This window comes from Pholcus phalangioides, unplaced genomic scaffold (genome assembly GCF_987345545.1).
Source record: "Pholcus phalangioides strain wild (caught in Gottingen) unplaced genomic scaffold, Ppha-v1.0 ptg000010l_1, whole genome shotgun sequence".
NCBI lineage: Eukaryota > Metazoa > Arthropoda > Arachnida > Araneae > Pholcidae > Pholcus > Pholcus phalangioides.
The window spans coordinates 16,519,521-16,545,779 of NW_028301603.1; the positions used below are offsets into that span (position 1 = coordinate 16,519,521).

The 26,259-nt window shown below is 34.6% G+C and overlaps 1 protein-coding gene across 3 annotated transcripts in view; it reads left to right on the forward strand.

Moving 5' to 3' along the window:
• The window catches only part of Camta (Calmodulin-binding transcription activator), a 168,740-nt gene extending 143,108 nt beyond the window's left edge, over nt 1-25,632 (forward strand). For 2 of the 3 annotated variants that reach the window (XM_089237725.1, XM_089237726.1), the window contains 6 exons: nt 973-1,154; nt 3,012-3,157; nt 5,403-5,653; nt 9,244-9,318; nt 16,991-17,116; nt 17,901-25,632. In XM_089237725.1, the coding sequence (XP_089093851.1) occupies nt 973-1,154; nt 3,012-3,157; nt 5,403-5,653; nt 9,244-9,318; nt 16,991-17,116; nt 17,901-17,931 (811 nt within the window). In that variant the 3' untranslated portion in view covers nt 17,932-25,632. Of the gene's footprint in view, nt 1-972; nt 1,155-3,011; nt 3,158-5,402; nt 5,654-9,243; nt 9,319-14,019; nt 14,048-16,990; nt 17,117-17,900 lie in introns of all 3 variants that reach the window. The other variant, XM_089237727.1, reaches the window with a different exon arrangement.
• The last annotated feature ends 627 nt before the right edge of the window (nt 25,633-26,259 follow it).

Below are 26,259 nucleotides of genomic sequence, written 5' to 3' on the forward strand. Positions count from 1 at the left end.
TTTTGGAATTCATATCAGCGTATCTATCAATTTGGAAAGGGTGGGGCACTATGTCTTGGAAAAATGAGAAGAAACAATATTTTGAAATAGTTTTTCTTCGGAAAAAAATTTTTTTGGCTCCTAAAAATTTATCTGGTGCCTACATTTTTTTGCTGTTTGTCAAGCCCTGGTTTTTAGTACCACTGACTTTAGTCCAGCTGATTAGAATTCTTAACCTTTTGTATGCTCGTTGAACTTCTGGTGCCAGTAAGACAAAATCCATAGATGTTCCTTTTTGGAATAATATTTTGAAATGCATCAACAAGTTGCAGTAAAATGCAGTTAGAAGGAATAGGACACAGTAGTAGATGCTTCTTGCTTTGCACATTAAATAACAAAACCTATATATATAAAATTTGTTTTGTGTCTGTGTGTATGTTCTCTATACAAATCTACAATAATCGTCACAAAATTTTGCATGTATACCAAACAGCGCCCCAATTGAATGATAGGCTACTACTACTTTAAAAGTTTCTTATGGGCAAAAAACTATCAGGCAACAATGGTACCTGGGCCTCAACAATCGCTTTCGCAATGTTTACTTTGGTTACCCTGGTTCCCTAGCAATGCATTTCAGACATGCATATGCCTTTACAATGGTTTGTCACTTCTTTAATGCTGCCAGTATTGTGTATAACAGTTTATTCCTTTATAATGGTTTGCCATATTTTTAATTCTCCCAGCAATTGAAGAAAACCCAGGCAGCGCCAGGTATTATAACTGATACTTAAATATTGGAGTAGAAACTTTATGTACAGGAACTTTCAAAATTAAATATGCTGATTCATTGTTTTCCAATTAAAGCACAAGGAACCCCTGAAATCTGTCTGATGACTGCTTGGTTTAATGAGCCATTAAATGAACGGAGTTTATTTCTTGTCTCATTGTAATATTTTCTAACATGGTTTTTTTCCATGTCTTTCTCTGTTTCAGGTACTGTGAAGTTGGTACACCAGCATCATCGCTGAGTCCTGCATCATCATCATGTTTGCAGAGCCCGGGAAGTTTTACTATTGACTCACCGTCCCCACCACCAACTACAGCTGATTTCTGTGAATTTTTTCAGGCATCGGGGAAGATCATGGAAAAAGACTTCTCGAAGCTGACTTTGTCGGGTAATGCTATCATTTTCAATTTTTCTGATCCAGACGTGTCAAAAAAAATTTTTCTTTTATGTTTATAAAATTTATTCTGATGATACGAGTACTTCCCAGGGTATGAAAAAGTAAAAAAAAAATCAGATTTTTTTGATTAATTTAAACTGACTGTTTATTAGTTAAAGCAAATCTTGTTAATCATTAAAGAATGCATATTTTCATATCGCCTACCTATCTTTTTCACTTAATCTCTCAAATTTAAAATTCAGCATTAATAAATAAACTACAAGTGAACAAAATAAACAGATTACAAGCAAAAATATGAACATCAAGATTCTGTATTTGTGTAACATGAAAGGTCGTTGAGCTCAAATTAACTTCATGGATTGACATTTCTCTTGTAGAGAAAAATGTTTTTATTCCCCCTTTAAAGTGAATGCCTGCTGGCGATTCAGCATTACATGTGCAAGCTTTCTCGATTCACTCCATGTACATTGAGGGGAGGTCATTGAGCATGAACTAAACGAAAAGCATTCTATTGACAAGACTGTGTCTCGCCCAATTGATGTATGCATTTCCCACTTTCATGATTTGTTGCATAATAATTTAGTCATTTCTATTCTTTCACAGATTTCATTAGTTTTGTTTGAAAAAAACAGCAAACTCTCTAGACTTTTCCATTTTTCATATTAAAATTTCAAGTTCAACAGTATTGATGTTAGCACAACATCTATTGCTATTTTAAATCAGGAATTAGGACATAGAATTCGAGGCTTTATACAAAAACTAATTTCTGTTCTGAACTGTTTTTTTTTAATCGTGAGAACCTTAGTGCCCCATTTTAATGCATTGCAAATACATAGTGCAGTTATGTCTACGCTAATCACCCTGTGTTTTTCTGAAATTTTTTTCCATGCACAAAATCTAGAAATAGAACAGTAATCCTTTCTGCACTATATCTAAGGATTATAGGTTCAAGTCTATATTTATCAGATCTATATATCTTTTAATGAACAACTTTATATTGAAGGACCAGACATACCCTGCTTCCCATCTTAAGGAGATATTGAAGCGTTCCCAAAAGATGGATGTATCCAACACCTTTACAGCATTTCAATAACATGCATGCCATACTAGGTTACTTTTACTTCAATATCATTGAAATTGATATAAAGGAAAAAGAAATTTAGATTTTGATTTAAATCAATGATTTCTTTTTCAAAAAATCAAGTTATCTATGTATATAAATCACGATTTTATTAAGCTTATTTAAATCAGTGTATCCTGGTATTTCCAATAAATAATTTTTAGCTTCCCAAACGAACATAAAATAAATGAGAGATTTATTCATATGAAATAAGATAGGACCTTGTTGAGTGCAGATGGAATGCCACAACTGATCTTTTTTCTTTCTCTGGAAGCGTACAATTCTGTTAACCATTGTGGTGCCACAGTACCCCTCCTCCAGTGCAGATTGTACAAAATAATTATGGACAAAAAATATATACACATGAGGACAAAATTATACATGCACTTATAAAATGAGGCGATTTGGGGGATGACTCACAGTAATGAGTTGCAATGAGCTCGCTGTTTGGACTGCCATTATCTGTGACAATGTGTGCTTTTTTTTTGTAACTTTCCACGCCAGTAATTTCATTTTAAAAAAAATTGCGCTGCAATGTTTTTCATCAATTTTTTTGACAAGCAATGATTTTTTGAAATAATTTTTTTTTGACAATAATGATTAGCACGCAATTCTGTTAATGATTGCAGTGATACAAATTCATTTTCAAGTATTTGAGAAACTGCAAATCTCTGAAGAATAAACTATAAAACACTAAGTCATCTAATTTTTTTCTTCTCCCACTATAGATAAGGAACAAAGAGAACTGTATGAAGCTGCCAAGATCATACAAAAGGCTTACAGATCGTACAAAGGTCGGAAGAAGCTGGAAGAGCAAGAGAAAGAAAAGGCAGCTGCTACGTTGATTCAAACGTATTACAGAAGGTACAAACAGGTATAAAAAGCTTTTGCATCTTTAAGGTTAATTTATTATAACATACCAAAACAAAAGAAAAATTACATGTTTTGTTAATCTGTATAGATAAAATAGATTTTCTGCATGTCTGCCTGCCTGTATATTCTGTATAAAAAATCTACAACTTTAAACCGATCAGTGCCAAATTTTGCACATATATATATGAAACAAAACACGGATTGAACAATAGGCTACTTTAAAACTTTGTCAGATCAGGGCAAATGCCTGAAACTGGTGAAAAAACTGTCTGGGCAACAATGGTTTCTCTGTCTCAACAATGAATTTTAGAATATTTGCTTTGGATACCATGGATTCCAAAAAAGGTGTTTCAGACATGTATATACCTTTATAATGGTTTTTCGCTTCTTTAATGCTAACAGTACTGGTAACCCCCCCCCCCCATGTACATTATAGCTAGTTATTTATAGAATTCTAAATATTTAGTTTGATCAAATAGCTGAGTTTTTTATCCATATTTAGCCAGTTGATGGTACTGTCAGACCCACTTGTAACAAAGAAAGCAATGAAAATATTCATTATAGGCAAAGCTACATTAAGAGCAAGTGTCATCAGTTGTACAGAGAAACCAATATTTGAATGCCGCAGCAGTGCCCTCTCTATTATTGTGGATTTTTCAGTGTGGATCGATCTTTTGTTTTCCTAATAAACTATGAAAAAAACTGAATTTTTTTTTCCCTGATACTTCACATTGTTTTTAAATTTGTCGTATAGCTTCAATTCTTGAAATAATTCATAATATTTCTAATTTAAAAGCTTTCAAGGTCATGTTATATTGTAAAAATGGCCCACTTTTTGAGGTTTTTTTTCTATAGCCTCTAAAACATATGAGGCCGAAATTTTTACTCAATGTTGCACACACCTTAGCTTTCAACTCATGGTTAAAGAAAATTTTTATCACACGAGGGAGGGGAGGGGGAGTAATCTTTCTCTCTCTCTCACATTTTTCCCATCCAAGGTTGGGTATTAATGTGCCACCTACTTTTTTGAACCAATACATGCTCTCAGCGCCCCTTGGTACCTTTTTACCTCTACTATCAAATAGAGCTTGTTTTGCTTGTGGGGAAAAATAAATTTTAGTCAATCAAGTTATTGAAAATAAATGGGAAAAGAAACAACAGACATTTTCTTTTAACACTTTATTAAACCCTTTAAACTCTAAAAGAAACTTTGGTGGTTACCATAATATATATATATATATATATATATAGGATGCACTATAAATTTGTTTCTCCAAAAGCACCATGATTTTCCCCTCATTTCCAAATTTTACTGGGGAGCCATTGTGTTCTTTATTTGGGTCATTTTATACCAAAAGTTTGTCTTTAGGTTGGGCTAAACCCAAATCTTATGCTTTCTGTTCATGGCTGAGACACAAGCCGCCTCAGTCATCAAAATCTGCCATCATTTCACCTGATTAAAGTTTGCCCTGGTATTCCACCAGGACAAAATCTCCTTTTGTGGGAGTTGCAGTGCTAATTGCTAGTTGAGTGACATCTCTTCCTTCTTGTGATGTAGCGAGTGTGTTGTCAGTCATTGGCAATAACTCATCTCCAGCCATTATTTCAGACTTGATTGTATTTGAGGAACAAACAAAAACAATTATGTTTAAAAATCAGTGGCACATTAATACCCCGCCCCAAAGTACACTTTATTTGAATTTCCATGCATAGATTGCAAAACCATAGAAATACATCCTTTGGCATTATTCATGTTAAAGAGTATGAGAGGACTAGAAATTATATATTTACTTGTCCTCCAAGATTATGTGGGTTTGATCATAGAGGAGGGTTTGCATAAGTTTTTCACATGCTTTTAACAATAGGTAGTTTAAATTCAAAAATTCGGCAGATGTAAAACCTTATACAACAAAAACCTTCTGCAACAATACCTCACATTCCATCATCCCTCAACATAAGCGCTACTCTGTAAGCATCCGGTGCAGCTTCTAGTTGTACATCCTGGCCCTCAGGATGCACTGAAAAGCTACAGAATTGAAGTGCCACATTAATACCTTATTTTATGGTATGTAATAAAATTATTATGGGTCCAACTGTATTTTTTAGATGTTTTAGTTCATTATATTGGTCAAATTGTTAACAGTCTAATTTTTTTTATCCACCACTATTTTGGCTATTGTGGTTTGGCTATTGATCTCGAGTTATGACTGAGTGTATATGAGATTTTTTTCCCCACGTTTGTCTAGTATATGTACTACAAGCAAATGACAAAAGCTGCCCAGCTCATACAGAATCAGTTCCGCAATTACTGTGAGCACAAGCGCTTCAAGAAGTGGAAGGAGAGTGATGCTGACTGTATTTCTCCTGTGCTTGGGAGCTCGCCAAACTCTACAGGACCTTCAGCTGCAAGCCTGCAGAGTCTATACTGGACACTGGCCGAATCGGAACGCAGGCTAAATTCGAGCAGGGAGGGCACACCAACATCATCTACACTCAAGTGAGTTCTGGTAGCAAAGTTACACATCTATAGTATACAATAGAATCTCGATTCACAGAGCCTCTGTCAATCGAAGCACATGGCAAAATCAAGATAGACTAATCACATATCCCTTTCACTGTTGCAGCATGGCACATTCCAGTGGTAAATAAGAGTTTTGCAGACTATAAAATATGAAACTTCAGGCATTTACCATCTTTACTTCAAAATATGGAAGTGAGGTGGCAGCCCCAACAAGAACACAAAACAATCACAACTCTAGCAACATATAATAAATATGTTAGGGCCTCACATACACTTACAACACACATTCCAGCATTTATTTATTCGTAAGAAATTTCGCAGAGTGTATGAGCTGCTTGTATAGTTCAGTATAAGTAGTAGTCTTGGGAAAAGAAGTAGCAGCAATTAAAAGATTGGAAATGAAAAATCAGTCAAGAGAATAACTATAGAATCGGGTATTGGCAAAATAACTATGTTTTGGTTAAAATAACTGAATTTTATGGTGAAAACTGACTAAAAGCTCACATTAATAATATTTGTGATCAATATTTGTGAATCGGTCATTTACCATTGGCTTATTGAAACACTAAAAATGACAAGAAAAGAACTTTTTGCACTGATAATTTTAAAAACTGTAAATAGGTTGTAGAATATAAGTCATGGATTTAGACGTTTAACAGAAAATAAAATTTGAGTTAAAATAAAATTTCAAATTTAAAAAATAATGGGATTTTTCCCATTTTTATTCCTATATACACTTCATCTTCATGTTTTAGCTCCTAATTGCCATGATATTTTTTATGTGTTTTTCCTTACACAGATGTTCCAGTTCAAAAATTATTTGAGATATCTCTGTATACATGCTTAATGGCTTCCTAGGTAATCGCTGGACCAGAAATCATCTTGAGCTTGTGGAAAAACAAAAAATCTATACAAAAAATGAAATTTCCAATGTTTTCCAATTTCAAATGAAACATCGCATACACCTGCTCATCTTGAAAAGTTCAAAGGAAGCTTGGATGCTTGCTCAAAAGACCACCTTCACCAAAGGTTTTTGTTTTTTCACAAACTCAAAATGAATTTTGCTCCAGTGATTACCTAGGAAGCCGTTAAGCATGCAAACAGAGGTATCCCACACTTTTTTCAACGGTCTTCGAATTTTGTTGGAAAGCTCTTTACATACCACATTCTTCACTGCAATTACAGTATTCCACATTCTTTGAAAAATTCAAAGAAGGCTTGGGCGCTTACCTTAAAAGAGCACCTTGGGGAAAGAATTCTCTTGACTTCAAGCATTTACATTTATGCTCAAAAGTTAAACAACAAAAGCAAAAATGCTCGCAAACACAAGTGTTTTTATTCTTTTTCGTCAGTATTTACACAGGTTATAGGGTGAAGCAAAAGACACCCTTAGATCGAATTGTAAAGAAAATAGGAAATCAAAACTCAAACAAAAGTCATAGAAAAGAACAATCGTATATGGAGCCACAATAAGTTCAGTGGAGAACGTTTGTGATTAGGGAATGTGACCGCCTCTGCTGGATATACAGACTTGACAACATTGTTCCGTGTCAGTGATTAGGATTATTAATGGCAGTTTGAGGTAACAGGGTCCATTCAAGACCATAAAAGACATGTTCGCAGCTCACTGAAGCTTCTGTGAGAATCATGGAAAGCTGTTAAACATCATCAAAGGATGTCTAATGCCTGCTCTATTGAGTTCAAAATCAGAAGAAATGGATGGCCATTCCATACGAGTCAGTGTTTCAGACTGAACGTAATGCTCAACAATGGCAACTGGGCAAACTTTTGCATTATCGGGTCCCATGACAGAAAGAAATAGGGCAAGCATGTCATCTCGATAGTGTGCTACCATCTCTCTGCACCTCTAGTGGAGACATGAGGGTCGATGCAGGTGACAATTGCAATTTCTGTCCAGTTCAGTGATTCCCAACATGGGCATTGATGCCTCCTGGGGGGGGGGTGATGGAATGTTCTGGGTGGGGTGGCGCTAGAAGCTGCGGGTGTAATGTAGGATTCTATGGGTTAGATTGCGTTGGGGGCTATGGGACAAAGAAGGTTGGGAAACTATGGTCCACATCATCATACAATTACAATTGAGAGTTATCAGTTTGTTGCTTAACTTTTTGAGCATGAGTGTATATAAGGAGAAACGTATTAAAAATATCATGGTAATTACTTTTGGGAGCTAAAACATGAAGATGGAAGTGCATATGTTAATAAAGATGCACAAAATATCTCATTATTTTTTAAATTTTATTTAAACTCAAATTTTATTTTTTGTCAAACGTGTAGATACATGGCTTATATTCTAAAACGTATTTACAGTTTTTAATATTATCAGTGCGAACAGTTATTTGTCATATTTAATATTCCAGTCACCCAATGACCCAATAGTAAATGACAAATTCACAAATATTGATCTTCTCAACACAAAAACAAAGTTAATTACTGTATTTATTCTTGTTCAGTCACAAGCAATTAGAAAATGTGGTCTGCTAATCAAGGGAAAAAAATCAAGTTGTGTAGCAAATCAGGAGAGCAAGAAGTGTTGTATGTGATATTTTAGCTACTTGTTCCCTGAATTTTTTATTTATTTTTTCTGTAGTACAGTGAAATGCCTGTGCAATGATACTCAAGGAACCGGAGAAGTTCATTGTGAAAAAAGTTATCGTATGCGTAGAATATACTATGAAAAGTATATCAGGATCAGAGAATCATATAATATAAGTGATTATTGTTATGGAGGGTATCTTTATATAGGATTTTCACTGCATATATTAAATTTTTGTGTTACTCATCAGCAATTGTATGTCTAAATCGGCTACATAGGGGTTTTGACAGTGTCTGTGTAAAAAAATACTAGTAATAACTTTAATAAAATATACAGGATGATTATAATTAAAGTTCCAACAGTCTGAATAGTTTTCCTCAAAAATTACTCATTCGAATACACCCAAATTTTCAGGATATCTTAATGAGACCATGGGAGAGAGATTTGTGTAATAAAAAAAAAATAGTTCAATTTTTGACTACCAGGTGAATGAGTGGAGCTTTTTTATGTAATTTTTATTTTTCCCATGGACCATATAGCATATATACGCAAAGTTTTAATGAAATACGTCTACCAGAACAGGCACTACGTAGGTCTGAATAGTTTCAGAATACTCAAACTGCTCAGATCTATGCAGCGCTCGTCAGTATACTGGCACAACTCAGACCTATGAAACGCCTGTTCTGGTAGTGGTATTCCATCGAAACTTAGTATATATGTTATATGGACCGTGGGAAAAAAGGAAAATTATAAAAAAAACCGCCACCTATTCACCTGTTAATCAAAAATTAAAATATTTTCTTATTGCATAAATCACTCTCCCATGGTCTCATTAAGATATCCTGAAGATTTGGCTGTATTCGGATGAGTAGTTTGTGAGAAAAACCACTCTGAGTATGGGAACTTCAAATATAATCACCCTGCATATTTGCCAATGGTGTGGTACATTCTGTGTATATTGTTTTTGTTTCTATTTGGATTATGATTTATTGCTGTAATGTTATCATTTTAGAAGAACATACTCACAGAGGAGGCAGCACCAAGCAGCCAGAAAAATACAGCAGTTCCTGAGGCAGTCAAAGAATAAGTATGTTTGTCTTTCATTTCTTTTGAAAACAGTCTTTTTTTTTTCCTCTTTTCGATCTAAATTCTGACCTGAAATTTTATGGATTTGTAATCTAAAAATTCTGCTGGCAATAAAATCGACCAATCCTATAGATTTCCCCCTCCGATTTGAGTACATTTTTCATGTATATTTTATGTTACAACTTTACTAATCTAAACCTGTTTTAAAAGAGTCATAAATTTAAATGACAGTAAGAAATAAAAGCCTATCTCACCAATTAATATAAGTAGATTTTCAGCTTTAGTGCTGTGATTCCGTAGAAACCATGTTGTATCTATTCACACGACTACTATTTTATCATAGATGCATCGCTTAAACAATCCTCTGGTGGAATTTCTAACAAATTGGGACTTGCAGGAATGTGTGTTCTGAGTGTATTATCATCTATTTACAGCTGCATTATCTTAAGCCGAGAAAAAAAAAAATCATATTGGTTCTACATCCATCTCTACTGAAAATAGTCATTGTGGTCATTTGGAAAATACATCATAAAGAAAAATCTCAGCTGGACTATAGCTTCTTAGCTTGTATACCAGCTGGGCCCTTGCGATAAGATTTTCATGTTCATGTTTGTTGCTTACTAGCTCATTCAGTGCTGTGTGAGGAATAAAGTTACACTATATTTCCATAAGTCTGTCCTTTTTGGAGTTTAGACATGTCTCGAATTTCTTGAAAAATACTGGGTGAATTGTTATACTGAACTGAAACTTTTGTTATATAGACACCTTATATTGGTACTCACCCATTTCCAGTGAAAATTTAGTCCAGTGTATTTAGGGGACTGACAAAAACTAAGTAACAAGAAAAGGTTTTTTTGATCAACCCTGTATGGTAAAAACTGCAAATGATTTTTAACTTTCACAAAATATTGTACTAACTTTTTGTATAATACTTGTGCGAATTTTCATGAGAATAGAGTTAAATTTCAGTTTGTGAAGTGGATAGACGGGAATAATGTATTGTCAGATAATCAGCATGGGTTCAGGAAGGGGAAGTCATGTGTAACTAACCTCCTTTGCTTCTATGATCACGTGACTAAGGCTTTGGGTAAGAGCAAAAATGTAGGTGTTGTTTACCTTGATTTCCAGAAGGCATTCAATCAGGTCCAACATGGCAAACTCTTGAAGAGTTTACACAAGATTGGAATTGGGGGCAACTTGCTGAATTGGATAGAATCAGGGTTAAGAGATAGGTCGCAACGAGTTATGGTGAACGGGGAATTCGCTGGTTGGACAGACGTCACAAGTGGAGTTCCTCAGGGAAGTGTCCTTGGCCCCATACTTTTTTTCGATAAACTCGATCAGGGTATCGATGGGATTACTAGCAAATTCGCAGATGATGTGAAGCTAATGGGGGGTAATCGGGAATGAAAGCGATAGGGAGTTTCTCCAGACCAACTTAAACAGGATTGCAGCATGGGCAAATGAATGGAGCATGACGTTTAGCATTGATAAGTGCATGGTCGCTCATTTTGGTTCGAACAACCCACGGTTCTCTTACGAGTTGAATGGTGTCACTATCCCGGATGCAACTAGGGTCACCGATTTGGGAATTCTCATTGACGAGCGACTCAGGTTTTCTGAACATTGTTCAGCGGTGGTCAAAAAAGCGAATAGAATGCTTGTGGGGGTCGGATGTTCAAAAAGGTCTCTTCGCGTTCTCCTAAAGTCATTCTTCCGCTTTTTTGAGGTTTAGTTTGTTTTGGACTGGAGTATGCTGTAAGGTTTTGGAGACCATACCTACAGAGGGACATAGACTTGGTTGAAGGGGTACAGAGAAGAGCTACGTGTGTCCTTATTGGCACACAGGGCTTGAGTTATGAAGAGAGACTTCATTTTTTGAATATGTTTATATTGGATGAACGCAGGTGTCGTGGAGATGTGATCGAAGTGTTAAAAATTTTCAATGGGATGGATAGGATGGACCATGAACTTTTAGTACACCGCCAATCGACTGCTTTTACAAGGGGACACCAGTATCGATTGGTGAGGGATAATGCAAGGCTATGGTGTCGCAGGGAATTTTTCTCTAATAGGGTTGTTAATAAATGGATAGCTTACCCCCGGAGGTAGTAAATTGTAACACAATTGACACGTTTAAAAAGAAATACGATAAACATTTTGGGTTGAATCGAGAAGCTATCCATTCTTAGAATAAGACAACCATAAGTATTCTTTATGGGCATTGTATAATATTTTATCATGTGTATATATTGTTTGTAATTTGTGTTAATTGCATTTTTAATTGGGTTGCTGTATTTTTGAAACATATGACATCCATATTTTTATGGGCATCTTTTTATCAGCCACCTCGTTGGGCATTTTGCCTGTTGTATTTGTATTTGCGTATTTGTATATATTCAAGAACATATAAATGGTTTTTATAGGAATGCCAATTTTCATTCATGTGTTTTTTTTTTGCTTATAACATGTGGAGTTTTCCGCTGATTTTTACAAAATTCACAGAGCAATTGGCACTACACACAAGACATCCCATGTGGGAATTAAGAATATGATAATTTATTATTTAATGAGATATGAGCATTTCTAGTAAATGATTTTTAATCAGACATGCGCAGGAAATTTCTTCATTTTTTCATAATTTGGTTGCCAGGCATATAGTGACCACGTCTGAGTGGCGTGGTGGTGAGATGCTCATCTAGCACCGTGTTGCTGTCATGGTCTCATGTTCAAACCTTAGGGAGGATATAGACAAGATATCTTCCCTAACCAGCTTGAGGCGACCACTGATAGACACTGCCTTCATTTCCATCCTATCTCATTAATGGCAGTAAATTGCAATATAGCCAGAGTTGATGTTTGGTGTTGTAGATATATGGTGCAACTTATATGAAAATTCCAGTTGAATGTCATGAAAATTCAGAAAGATTTATGTAATATATTTCATGAGCTGTCATTTAAGTTATTTGCGGAGAGTACCTGGATGATAAGGAACTTTCCACAAATCAAAATATCAATTATTTTTTACAATATTTAATTATTTTGTTCAGTTTCTTTTCATTTTGATATCATCATGTGATGTGTTCAAGCATTTCTCTTATATAGCATCAGACACGTCTTCACTCATTTGCTAAAAAGCTGTGGGCTTATTTCTGAAATAAGCAAATAACAAAATATTCGAAACACAAATTTGTGAAAAATACCTTATCATCAAGGTGCTCTCAGCCCCCAAAGCAGAATGTTTTGCATTGTTCTACAACAAACCCTAGACTAATTGGAGATGTTCTGTGGTAAGAATCCACACAATAGTGTTTTCTTGCACTTTTTCTTAAAATACTTCCAGATTGTTCTGCAGTAGCGCTAATTGTTCTGTGACATACGTCACAGAGTTTGTATTCTGCTTTGGGGCTCTCAGCTAGTAACTTAAATAGCAGCTCACACATGATATCACATATATCTTTCTGAATTTTCACAACATTCAACTGGAATTTTCGTATAAGTTACACTATATATATTTGTCAGACCAGACAAGGCCTGGGCTCCGTCCCTTCTGGCATATTAGCCTTTTACCCATGTGGGTTGGGCCATGCTGAGGAGGCACTATATATCTGGCAACTAAATTGAAAGGGAAAAAAATGGATATTTTCTGCACATGCATGATTAAAAATCATATACTAAAAATGTCCAGATCTCATTAAATAATAAATTGTCACATTCTTAATTCCTACATGGGATGTCTTGTGTGTAATGCTGCCCATTGTTCTGTGAATTTCAAAAAAATTTGAATTTGTATTAAAGTTTAAAGTGATAAAGTTGTATTGAAAGTTAGAATATTTTGTGAAAGTTGCAAATCATTTACAGTTTTTTATCATGCAGGGTTTACTGAAAACCTTTTATTTTTCTTATTTAATTTTTTGTCTGTCTCCTAAATTCACTCGTGGCTAAATTTATTTTCACTGGAAATTGTGAGTAGAAGCATAGGGTTCATGTGACCAAAATTTCAGGATGATTCGCTCAGTATTTTTCTAGAAATTCAAGAAAATGTGTAAACTCCAAAAAGGACTTTAGGCAATATAGTGCAGTTACCCAGCTATATAGACACAATATTTTTTTTTACAAATGCAGCAATGTGGGTGAGCCAAATGGTCCTGGAAATCATTGAAGATTTTTATTCAGAGGTTTTTCCCCTTATTTAAGTATTTTTTGTTATTCGCAATCTGATTCAGTGTTTGATCTTTGGAAGGCATATGTTTTTATCAGAGTTTGAAAGAAATCCCAAATATTTTTCTAGGTTTTGAGCTTGAGACAGCCCTGATAAAATAGAATTAGGAAGTTTATAACTCTTCTCCATCGCGTAGTGATACCCACTGTCATTAAATATTTAAAAAAAAATGAAGTTTGAAAAATGAACCCTGTGATCCAAATCTTGAGTTATCCCGGTTTCAATTAGTTGTTGTGATTTAGCTGTGTTCTACTGTGCATATGATTAACCAGCCTTTTACTGAGTTTGAATTCCCTGGTAAATATGTAGAGGCTATTTTATTATTTTAAAAAAAAAACTATTCTGAAAAACATTGTCATTTTTGAGTATCATGATGAGATTTTCCCCGTTTATCCTTCATTGTCTAAATTTGTATGTTTGCTCATGACTGTGGTATTTATCAAACCAAATTTTATTTTCTTCTTATTAATGCTTCGATAGTTTATGGGATTATTTTCAAGGCAAATCGGTGAGTATTTTTTGTTGAAGAAGGTAATGAATTGGTAACTTTGAGCTTTTGAACTTTCATATAGGCCTGCTTATAGTTACAGTACAGTAAGGCTGTTTTAGTGAAAAAAAAATTATTTGTATTCCCAAACAATTTATGTATAATATAGGAAATAAGTACATGTTTCATATTGTATTATTCAACTAGTAAATTGAATTTGTGGGACATGTCATCTGTGCAGATTTGGTGAGGGATGTAGTGAGAATGAGTGGGCGTAGTGACAGACTCGCATTGCGAGGACCTGGGGGTCTATTACGCTCACGTCGTTATACAACGAGGTCGTTAGTGACGTCACGCCCTTAACGCAAATTCTCAACGAGCCTCATAACGCAAATCTCAGCGACCATCGTCAAAAACTTGATTTTTCTCAGCAACCCGCGGTATGTCGTTATTTATTTTACGAAAAACTCCCTGGTCCGAGAGTTGCGTTAGCTCCGAAAGAGATGGACCAATCGGATAATTTTCTCCGCTGCTAATAATCATCATCACTATCAACGAGTGCTGCAGCACGTGCGTTATTATTATTTTATTTATTTGTACGCGTTATTGTGAGTTGGTTGTCCCTAATTTTCTAAGCTGCATTTTTTTTTAATTCATCCGGATTATTTTTATTTTCATCAAATATTTGAGAAAAAGGTAGGCTATGCACGCACATGATACTGGCGCGGGGAAATTTTCTAAATTATTACGTTTAAAAAATGATTTTCTATTGAAGTTCAATGATGTTATGAATTTCCAAAACGACTATCAAAAATATCATCATCATATATTACTATGTTTTTAACACATTTATCTACCGTCTTGATATTAAGTCAAAATCAAGAACAAGTAACCTTTTATTTACATCATTAATTAGAAAATTGGTTTTCTTGTTTCACACATGAAAATGAAGTGCTACCAAATTTACACTGTTGTTGCTATTTCTTTTTTTATACTCCGATCAGAAAATGCACTCAAGGATTAGAAAAAATTTATTTGTTGATTAATAAAATTTACTTTGATTTTTTTATAGTGTACTTATAGTGCGCAGAGTATAGTGTGTGTGTGTAATGGTGTTTACTGCATTACACTTCCGTGTACTGCACAGAAAGTAGCAATACTTAATTGATATTACAAAATATCAATGTTATTAAACGAATTAAGAAGGGGAAAATCTGGAGACGTTTAAATATATATTGACGTCGATTTTGAACGAGATGTAAAAAAATATATTGAGCAAATTTCAAAATGTCTTGAAAACATCGCGATTGAGAGATTTACCAGTTAAATGATATTCTTATATTGAGATGAGTTTAAGATTAGAATAAAGACATTTCCATACAAGATTAAAAAAAATAATAACGTTGTGTAGAGTGATTTATCTTTGTACCGAGTATAATAATTTATAACGATTTACCACTATGAATAATTTTTTTCCAATCAGTATGTGTACAGATAACATTTTAAACGATAATGCTGCCTCTGAATCATGTTACTAAATTAAGTAATGTAATTCAGAGAATTATTATTCATTATAATGAACAACTTGATAAATTAATAATGAATGAATAATTTCCAATTCTAACTAATTTGTCTCCGTTGCTCTCACCATCGAAAAATGTACGCGCGAGCGGCCATGTTTATTTCCGTAACGCGAGCATAACGAGTGGTCTCCGGTTCTCGTTAGTTAACGTTTTACGTAGCGATGTCGATAACGAAAATCGCTAGTAACGATGTGAAAAAAATCAACCTTTAGCGATGGTGACGTAAATCTATCCCACAATGCACCGCAAACCCCAAACACGTTTGAAACGCGGGCATAACGACATGAGCGTAATAGACCCCCTGTATTTGAACCCCACGTTGAAACAGTGATGACTGGCTGAAATTGGCTTTCTGTGTCTGTGGTTCACCTTTGAGAAGTCTCGCCAAGCAATTATTCAATCATTATACTTCACTCATAGTTAGAAAAAATGGATGGCAGCACTATGCATAACAAGCATTACATCGAAACAGACTTCGCGTCAGGTTCATAACACCTACATGCACAGTTTCCAGCATAGCCCAGATCTTCTTCAACCACCTGCTAAAATCTATTCATTGAGACAGAGCGGCGGGTCATGATCTGGTTAGGAGGAGAACATGTCATCATGATACAACTGTTCATTGTACACTGTTTAGAAACCACTGCAAGTGATTAGGGGTGAGGTTTCTAATCATTGAGTTTGAAGCATTTGAATGACACTGCAGATGGAAATACCCAAACTATTCTTCCTTTGAAAAATGAGAGGAACTTTTCCTACTGATGGGGGAACTACATGTTTTTTTGTGTCAACCTGTAAATCAGAAGTGCACAACCGCCTATCTCATGGTTTTAATGGAGCTGCTGAAGGGGACCTATGAAAGGTGTACATCTGCGCGCATGGAAGCGTCCCGTCCGGAGATATACGCATCGAGTCCCACTGACTCGCACACAATAAAAGAAAATCAGTTCACGCTAAACAAGTACATCAGTTCATGGCCCCCACAAACAATAGCCATCTCTCATATTGGCCCGCAGATTAAGCAAGTTGTTCACCTCTACTCTAAATGCTTCTGTGCCCTAAGCATACAGTGGAGTAAAAAGTTCAGTATGAGAATTTCCTTCATTTTTCACTGCTTGCTTTCACTCTTATGTTATCTTTTTATTCAGAGAGTATGTATGACAGTATGTTCTTCCACAACCAAAGTGCAGGTGAAATCCTTGTTAAAGCAGTGCAGTTCTAGATGTAAAGTTTATTTTGCCTATCAAAACTAAAACTATAATTTCTTCTTATAATAATTACAGAAAACATTATTTTATTTGGTTATAAAAGTACTTGTTGTTGGTATTTTTAAGCAGTTTTTTTTTTTCAGGACTTGTTTTATTTATCTTTTTCTTTTCAGACTACAGCGAGAACGTGCATTAGCTGCAGAAAAAGAGAGGCAACCGGGGGAAGTACAGAGTCTGCCGCCTCTGCACCAAAAATACCCGGGACAGCTTTTTGACAAGCGAAGTAGTTGTGAAGCCAAGTAAGTAAAATCAATTATAGCAGGAAAAATATTCAGTCTTGCAGGTGATTCAATATGATTAGGATTCTATATATATTATTGCACTTCCTACTCTATCTCCCTATCTACAGGATGTATCCCCTAAAAACCTCATCTAATGGGAATATAAATAATCCACATTCTAGTACGACATGCAGGAAAGTGCCAACTTTGTGGATTTAGGCCAGCAATACCAGATTTCTCTACTATTAAAGGGGCAACTGGCCTCGGTGTTAAATTTCAGAAAAAAAAATTAAGAAATCACCAAATTAGACGGGAAGGGGATGTAGGCTTGACCCTTACGTCTTGACAACAGACAAAAGTCATCGTTACGACATAGAAGGACATGAGAGCACTTCAAACATTCATTGTATTTTAGGACCAAATAAATATGTTCTTGAAATTTTTTTTAAATTTGAGCTTTTTTTTTTTTGATGCCATATAGAAGCGCTCTATCACACCTACAAGGTATTTCGATGTGACACACTAGCTGGAATCACTATCTTAAAAAAAATTATTTTTGATACAATTTTTTGCCTGAAATATCTTCTAGAACACCTGTCAAATTGCACACAGCTCTTAAGTGCAGCAATCATTGTATCTTTATGTGTATGATTCAGTAAAGTCCTGTGTTAACCTTCCCAAGTTGATTATGGTGTATATGTTGTATATGTTAAACATTTCTATATTGGTTATTCATTATTAATTTTTATTGGTTTATTTTTTTTTTTGTTATTCATTTTTTTCCCCGTTTCTGTCATTTCAGTGATATCAAGTGTGATAAAGCAGACACGTGAAGTCTCTGTGATGAAGGTATAAATTTTTAGTGATATATATCTATCAAATGAGGTTCCAGAGGAGTTGGATGATTTATGTGAGATTCCCTGGAGACTTTCGGATCGATCGCTGTTCCCATTGGCCGACACTGCCACAAGATCTCTCTTCACTCGATCCCCCTCTGCTTATCATTATATAAGAGCTTCTTTTTCCCCCTTCTTCACCTTCACGTCATTATTATATATATATAAATACAAATTATATATATACATAGAGAGAGAGAGAGAGAGAGAACGCTGTTTTTATCTGTTGAAAATTTTTTATTTGATAGAATTTATTGGTACAAAAATCTCTCTGCGGTTATATATATAGTTAATTGTGTGGTTGTTTTGATATTTTCCGTTTCTATCTGCATTAATTGACGGGATAGAAAGAATGAAGAAAAAAGATCAAAAAATAATTTTTAAACGATAGTGCTTTCATTCTTGTCTATATATGTGTGTATAAATGAATATATATCTATATATGGGGGTGCACACAAACTATGTGATTTTTTTTTCACTGATATTATGATATGCCTTGTATGTTTTCATCAATTCTTCACAATACAGTTGATGCCCATTTTTACAAACCCGTGTGGACTTTAATAATCAGTTCGCAAATGGGAAAGACCTTTAAAGGAGTGATAAATTGTTTGTGATCAAGAGACTGGTTTATAAAAATGTAAGCATGCGTAAAATTGAGGGTTGACTGTATATATTGAAAGAAAATCATTTTCAATACATGAAGTTTAACATTTCCAACCTTTTTAGGCTTAATTGACTTTCAAGTAGATGTGAATTTCAATTACATATTCAGGTTGTATTTGATACCTCTTGTGTTTGTATCGATTCTTACAAGGTGACAATTATTGTTTTGATGTGAGAGGAAAAGTTCAATCGCAATCACATAAGTTGTTTGAGCTGCACTTGAAGTAGCTGTAAGAAAGCAGAAAGCTAAGCAATAGTTTTTAATTATGACATACAAACATCATTAGATGCCAAATTTTTCTCGTGAAATCCTGTTATCATGTTGGCAGTTGGTGAACTGTAAATTTAATCTGGTGATCATACTAAGATTCTATAGTGATGATTCAAATTAAAGACTTAATTTAACAAATATTAACTTGATTGAAAGATCTTGAGAATCCAGATTTATTGATTTCTTTTATGTTGACAATTTTATCTTTTTGTTGTGATATTGCTTTTTGTTATTTAATACATTTTCTGGATGTATCCATCCTTCAGAAACGCTTTGAAAATCTCTTTGAGATGTGAAGCAGGGTGTGTCTGCTCCTTCAATATAAATTGCAAAGTATGTTTCCCACAGTATGTAAGACCCTTTTGGCAAGATAAGATGAACTCAGATTAAAAAGGATGTGTTTTTGCAGTACCAGATAAGCCAATTTTTTTCAGCAGTCCCAATGATATCCATTTAAAGTGGTTTGATGAAACACATTCAAGAATGTTTATCTCATTTCTTTCATCGGTTCTCAGCTGATGCTCCATGTGCACTTCCTAGGGTGTTCACGGCCATTTGAGGAAAATGAAACAAATCAGTAAATTTGATTTTTTTTAAAAATTGGCCTAGGGGCTCCACCATAGAAATTATATACTAAAAAAGAGTTCTGCAAGTCAAAAAAAGTTGAAAACTTCTGGTCTAAGCAAATAGTATTCCTGCAAGATATTGCAGCTATTTTTCGAGCAAACACTTTGACGTCCTTACGAGATGTTAAGCCAAGTATGTCTGGTTCTCTAATGTCAATGTATGAAAACCAGGGCTTCTTAACCTTTTGTGGTCCATGGACCCTTGTGCCACTAAAAAAAAACCACAGACCCCCCTTTCAGAATAATATTTTGTACATTATGTAAAATAGATGAGTTAAAATTGTCTTGACCAAACTCACAGAACCTCCGAAAGTTTTAAAGGGACTTGCTCGGGGCCCATAGACTCCTGGTTAAGAACCACTGGTTTTGATAATTGTCACCCTGTGTATCACCACATTTAAAAAGAATTCAAAATAAGGAAATATGTAGAACTTCACAATTTCTAGCCGATTAATTGGCATTAATGGTCATATCAAATGTAAATGGATCAATCTGATTTTTTGTCTCATTTAAAAATCAGCGAGGTGGTTGAATGTTTTTTAAATGAAAAGTAGAACCTCACTATAAGAGACTTCGTTTGTGGCAGATTGCTAAAAAAATTTGAATTTTTTAAAAATTTCTATCCAATAAGTTCAAAACTTGTTTTAAGTGTCTGAAAAGTATTAATTCATATAAAAAGCATTTCTGAGCAACTGATTAAACATTGGTCATTGTTTTGTTTTACATAAATATGGATGTGCTCCATGATTCATACCGCTCGCCAGCAAGACAAATTGAGATTTATAGTGTATATGCACACAAATTTTCCATTCAACCTATGTTGAAGGCTGTTTTTTATTTGATATATAATAACTACTTTTTACGGCTAACTACTGTGCTTTCATTGATATACACCCTGTAGCATTACACCCCTATAAGAATTATTTGTTATAAATCAGACTTTTATTGTAATAAGCAACCATCAGCCCTTATTAGTTCATTATAACGAGGTTCTACTGTGATATACATTGAAAACTTGTGTTTGTTAATGGATGGTCATGATCGAAACGGTTTCTTTTACGAAAAAAATGCAGTAATTGTGTGTTAATTTTGTTTAATGCGGACCTTGAAATGGTTGCGGTCTTGAATGCCATTAACATTGTGTTTTTTTTTGTTTTTATTCCCTTCCAGGATCTCACATTCATGCCTACATAATTGTTTTATTTTCATCAAATGAAATTGATACACCGCATTGGGGATAAGGTTGTTCGTTTCTCATTTTCGGTCCTGTTCATTCTTGAAATTTTTACTTTTTCTTTCATGAATGGAAAAAAATGGCTTTTTTGTTTGTGATATCATGAAAATGTGTGCCATCGATTTCAGTTATTTGAGTTGAAGATATTGTTGGTTGCTGTTAGTTTTCGTTTTATGTTTATCAGTGAAGGAAAATACAAGCGTCAAATTTACTCTCCAAGTTCAAATTTTAATTGATTGTTTTACATGTTTATTCCGTAATATGTTTTGTTTTTTAGAAAAAAATATTTATGACAAATGCAGATGAGTATTTCTTTGTTGGTTTTTTTCTCCCCCCAAATTTGAAACACAAGATATGTTTCTTCCCTGTGATTTTTGTTTTCATTCCTGCAGTTATCCTATCCTGTTCTAGTTATTACACTGTTGTTTGTTGTGCAGTGCAAATATGGCTCTGCCGCGAGTTCTGTTATCGATGCAATTCTATGGGTTTCGGCTGTGTCTGCTAATTGTCACAGGGGTTTGATATCATATATAGCATCAAGTAATGGGAGGGGCGAAAAAAAAGTCTTTTCTTTCAATCGTGCCTAAGCTGGATGGAGGGCATTGCCTCCGTTTGTTCATTGAGCACTGTGCAATCGGTGCAAAAGAATATGAACGAGGATTAAAATGTATTGAGAAAAAAAATATATCAGTGGAGTGATGAAACTGGTATCTTATCATCACGTCATATATCCACAACGTCTATTTACACAGCTCTCGGCATACAAAGCTTGTATTTCCACTGTGGACAGCTCCATAATGGGAACTTTAATTACAGAATTCCTGTATTACAATTTAAAAAAATTAATACAGCTGTATTTTTCTCCCCGGTTACGTTGCGTTTTCTACAGTTCCATAGGATTTATGTTTGCCGGTTCATATCTATAATAACTACCACCTAGTGGATAAAATTTCTCCATTTTAAGAAAAGAAATTGATTACGCTGTAGAGCTTTGTCTGTCGATAGCCATGTTTTTCTGCCGTTGATGGGAAATTAAGAGAAGATTATGGCAAGACAAACATTATTTCTGCGTGACTTGACTACTGTTTAGGAGGAGTTTTTTCCTTTATATATTATTCTTGCCGATATATTTCCTGTTTGTCGTGTACATAGCTGTTGAGCGATTTATCAGAGGTTTATTCTCTCTTTTTTCTGTACCCTATACATATAAATAAAACGAAGTCATAGTACTATATCGTAAACATGTAAAACACTATATTATCGAAAGAAGAACTGAGAAAAAAAAATTCTTAACGAGAAGAAAAAAAATTTTTTTAGATGCTTTCGATTCTTATTGTAGCGGAAGAATGATTTAAAAAAAATTTATGAATACATTTTTTGAGAAAAAAAAATTTGGAAACACAAAAAAAAAAATCTTGCGCGTGTGTGTGTGTGTATGTATGTATATGTAGAAATTATTACTATCATTGATTTAGACGAGACGGACAAAGTTCATAAATTTTTAGGCATATATATATTATATAAATGATAAGCCGGTACATACATAGGTACTGGTGGTATATCTTCTTTTTTTTTTTGTCGGTGTGGTTGATCAAACCCACACGTTATCTACTTGTTAAATGAGTGAGATGAAGTGCTTCATTTGAAATCCTCAAAGAGAACAGCAATCGGTACAAATGTTTTCGTTTTCTTTTGACTCGTAAAATCACTTAAAATACTATTCTAATGATTCAGGTATGTGCTAAAGTGACAAAAATTATCCAAAAAATTTTCTCCAGGTAACATATCCTTTGAATTTTGGCAACATTTCCTAAAAGATGTGAACCTCTGAATTTTTTTCAAAGACTCTAAAGGACACACATTTTCCATAAGGAACTACTATTACACCAACTTCGGTCATACAGCTATACTGCAATTTAATGCCATTAACGAGTTGGGTTGGAAATGAAGGCATTATCTATTGGTTGTTATCTCAAGCTTGTTAGGGGAAAACATCTTGCTGTCCATATTCTTCCCTTGGTTCGAACCTGGGACCTGAGAGCAATCTTCGAGGTGGTAGACGAGCATCTTACCAACACTCCACTCAGGTTCTATACCAATATGTGCTAGAACTTTAGCCAAATATATGAGAGATTTACATCATTATTTGCTGAGTAAGCAAAGTTCACAAGGTGACCAGCTTGATAGATCTTTGTTTCACCTGGATCAATTTTGTGCAGCATATATCCTCAGTTAGTAGTTACGAGCAAAAATGTTGGATTTTGTGTCCCACGAAATTTCTTTCTTTGGATTTTTCAGATGATTTATTCTAATATATGGCGAGAGTTCAATGAGTCGGGCTAGATTGCATGAGTTGCATGCACAAACAACAAGGGTGTAGTAGCCCCGGTTTATAAGATATTTGTCTTTATCAGAATCCTTCTAGATGCAGAGGTATGACAGAAACAGCGACAAGATGACCACAAAATATATTGCTATTGCATGAAGTCCCCTAAGCCAACCTCTTGGCAATGTATGTGGCAATACAAAGGTTGAATGCTGCCCAGATTCAGCAATGAACTGTAGGCCTCTGTCTAATTAGCCATCATATGCAGAAAAGACTCCTGGTGCAACAAAAAATGATCAAGTGTCAAACAACTGATGACAGATTTGAAAGAGGTTAGCATGCTCTCATCCAAACTTTATCTTGTGTCAGGAGTTTTAGAAGTAATCTGTTGGCATGCGACTGGCATTATTTTTTTAATGCATTCCCATTTTATCTGTTGAAAGCGTTACTTCCAACTGAGATGCCAGCAAAATATGCAATGTCTGTGTTAGTTTTTTGGCAGTCATACAATTTCTTTGAAATATTGCAATATACACACACCTCACTGACGTGCTGTGATTTTGTTTCGTCAGAGTAATGTGTAGCCGCCTTTAGAGAAAGTTAATCATCAAATATTCTTAGTCATTAAGTTTGATTGATGATAATTCTATCTTGATAGTAGTTGCGTTCACACAAATTTGCTCACGTAAATTTTTTTTTGTGTTCACACTGGTTGCTGTTCCGCTGCATGCGATTTCGATTGATGTATGGAAGGCATTTAAAGAATTACAAATGTATACATTTCAGGTAAAGAAAAAAGAATTTTTCTCTATATTATATATATATACACATATAGATATTGTGGCTTCATATTCATTATAATTAGAAGTTGCACATCATTGATTCATGAATCTCATTGCATTGCTCTCTAACCTAGTTCAGTATTTGATGTCTTAAACGTTGTTATGGTTGTTACAATTACGATGAACGAAAACACAGCTTTTTTTTTTCTTCCCCTTGCTGTGTTTTTGTGCGTGTTGTTCTTATACATAAATATATATGTGTGTGTCATATATATATATATATATATATTTTGGTTTCAAATTTTTATCTTTAAGTATTTGAGAAGGAGGTTTTTTTAAGATACTGTTCCCTTTCATTCCCCCTCCCCTAATAAACTAGCTTGTTTGTCCCATTTTTTCACCGTTTCCTGAAAGCATGCTCAAAGGTATTATTATTCTTAAATTAGCGAGTGATCAATGTTTTCTTTTCTTTTTCTGTTGTCTTTCACATTGTTTTAGAATTAGTAGGAATGAGATTATATTTACAAAAAAATGTGTAAATATTCGACCTTGTGTATTTGGATAAATCGTCTTTCAAATTGTAAAGTGGGAAAACTGGTCGTTTCGAAATAAGATATATTAAGTTTACGTTCTTTCTTCTTTTTTTTTTCTTTCAATATCTATATATGTATTGCTTGTTCTTCGTTTAGATAATTACGTGTTTGTATATGTATATATTTATATCCCTTTGTGTTGTTAGTTTACACGCGTGGTTGATGTTATGTACATTACAAGTTTGCATACATACAGATGATTATACAGCCAAGGGTTTGTTTTATAACTGAAATAAATCTGTCAAGTTGGACACTTCCATTCTCTGCCGTGAAGCCCGGCTGGACAGCGGGATAAGTCTGGTGTCCATGACATGTTAGGTTGGGCCTTCACTAAGAGTGTGTTTAATGGAATGAAAATATCCCAAGTTCTCTCTCACAAATGGTCCAATTACACAAATTTAATGTTCTCTTCTTCATTAGAAAGCTATCATATGCCAAACCTGACATGTTTCATTTTGGCCTGGATATGATATCTTGTCTCCTTAGAAGCCTTTCATTTTGGCAATTTCTGGATGTTTTGTGGAGCTGTTTTTTCTTTCTTTCTTTTCTTAGTGGAACATTTCTTGGCCATCTCAAGAAATTGGCCTAAATGGTGTCTATGGCAGTTTACGTTGAAAATATTTGGCATTTTTTTCATCACTTTCTTTTTTATATTCTTTCATTTCAGCTCATTTTTCAAAGTCTAAAATAACTTTCTATCTTGAAACACATAAATACATTCTTATTTTCAATAATTTAGAATCTGTATAATTTTTCCATATTTCATCTTTTTTATATAATTTTAAGTACTTTTTGTCAATATTTCTTAGCCAAATGAAAATTTCCTCTTAGCTTTTTTTTCCACCTTTTTTCCGAGTATATATATATATTCATTACATTTCAAACATATCGGCTTCCACAGGTTAATGTAGGGCCTAAAATAGTAAAGTTATTTGCAGAAAAGGGAGAGAAAAACATAGTCATTGAGATTGTGTGTGCGCTACCTTAAATAGCGATAACAATGAACAACACTGTTGTTTTGTAAACACAATAATTTTTAGTTTATAAGGTTTTCGCGGCCATCATTTGATAAAAATTGTTTTTTCGGGTTCGAAGACCGTCGTCCGTTTGAGTTTGTTCTCAACGTTTCCCCAACACTAGTGGTTGGCATCTTCAGGAGAATTGATAAACTGGATCAAGTCAAGTTTTCCGGAGTCTCAGGTTGTATTTATGCACATAAGTGGCTTGAACTACACTATTGTTTTGTGATTGGTCAGTTGATTCTATGGCTGGCAGCGTGTTGTAAACAGTTGTTATGCTGGTAGAACCTGATTGGCCGAGAGATGTGGAGTTATCTGATTAGCTGTTGTCATCATTCTGTTGCTGGACCTTGAAGGGGAAGGTTCTTGTTCTTCTGAGAGCTGGTGTCCAGGATCTGCTCACTTTCAAAGTTTCTTCTCTTCTATTATAGCTGTTTTTGTGCTTGTATATTTCAATAGCCTCTCTGTAGATTCGTGGGAAGAAGTGGTCAACATTAGCTATTACCTGTATTTTGCTGAACTGTACACTGTGGTTGTCGTAAAGCGCATGCTCTGCCACCGCCGACTTTTCTGTTTGGCCCATTCTGCAGCATCGTTCGTGCTCTTTTATTCTCGTGGCCACAGACCGGGGATCTACCGAATACCGTGCACCTGTGGTCAGGTATATATTGGAACCACAAAAAGATCTGTGGCCACGAGAATAAAAGAGCACGAACGATGCTGCAGAATGGGCCAAACAGAAAAGTCG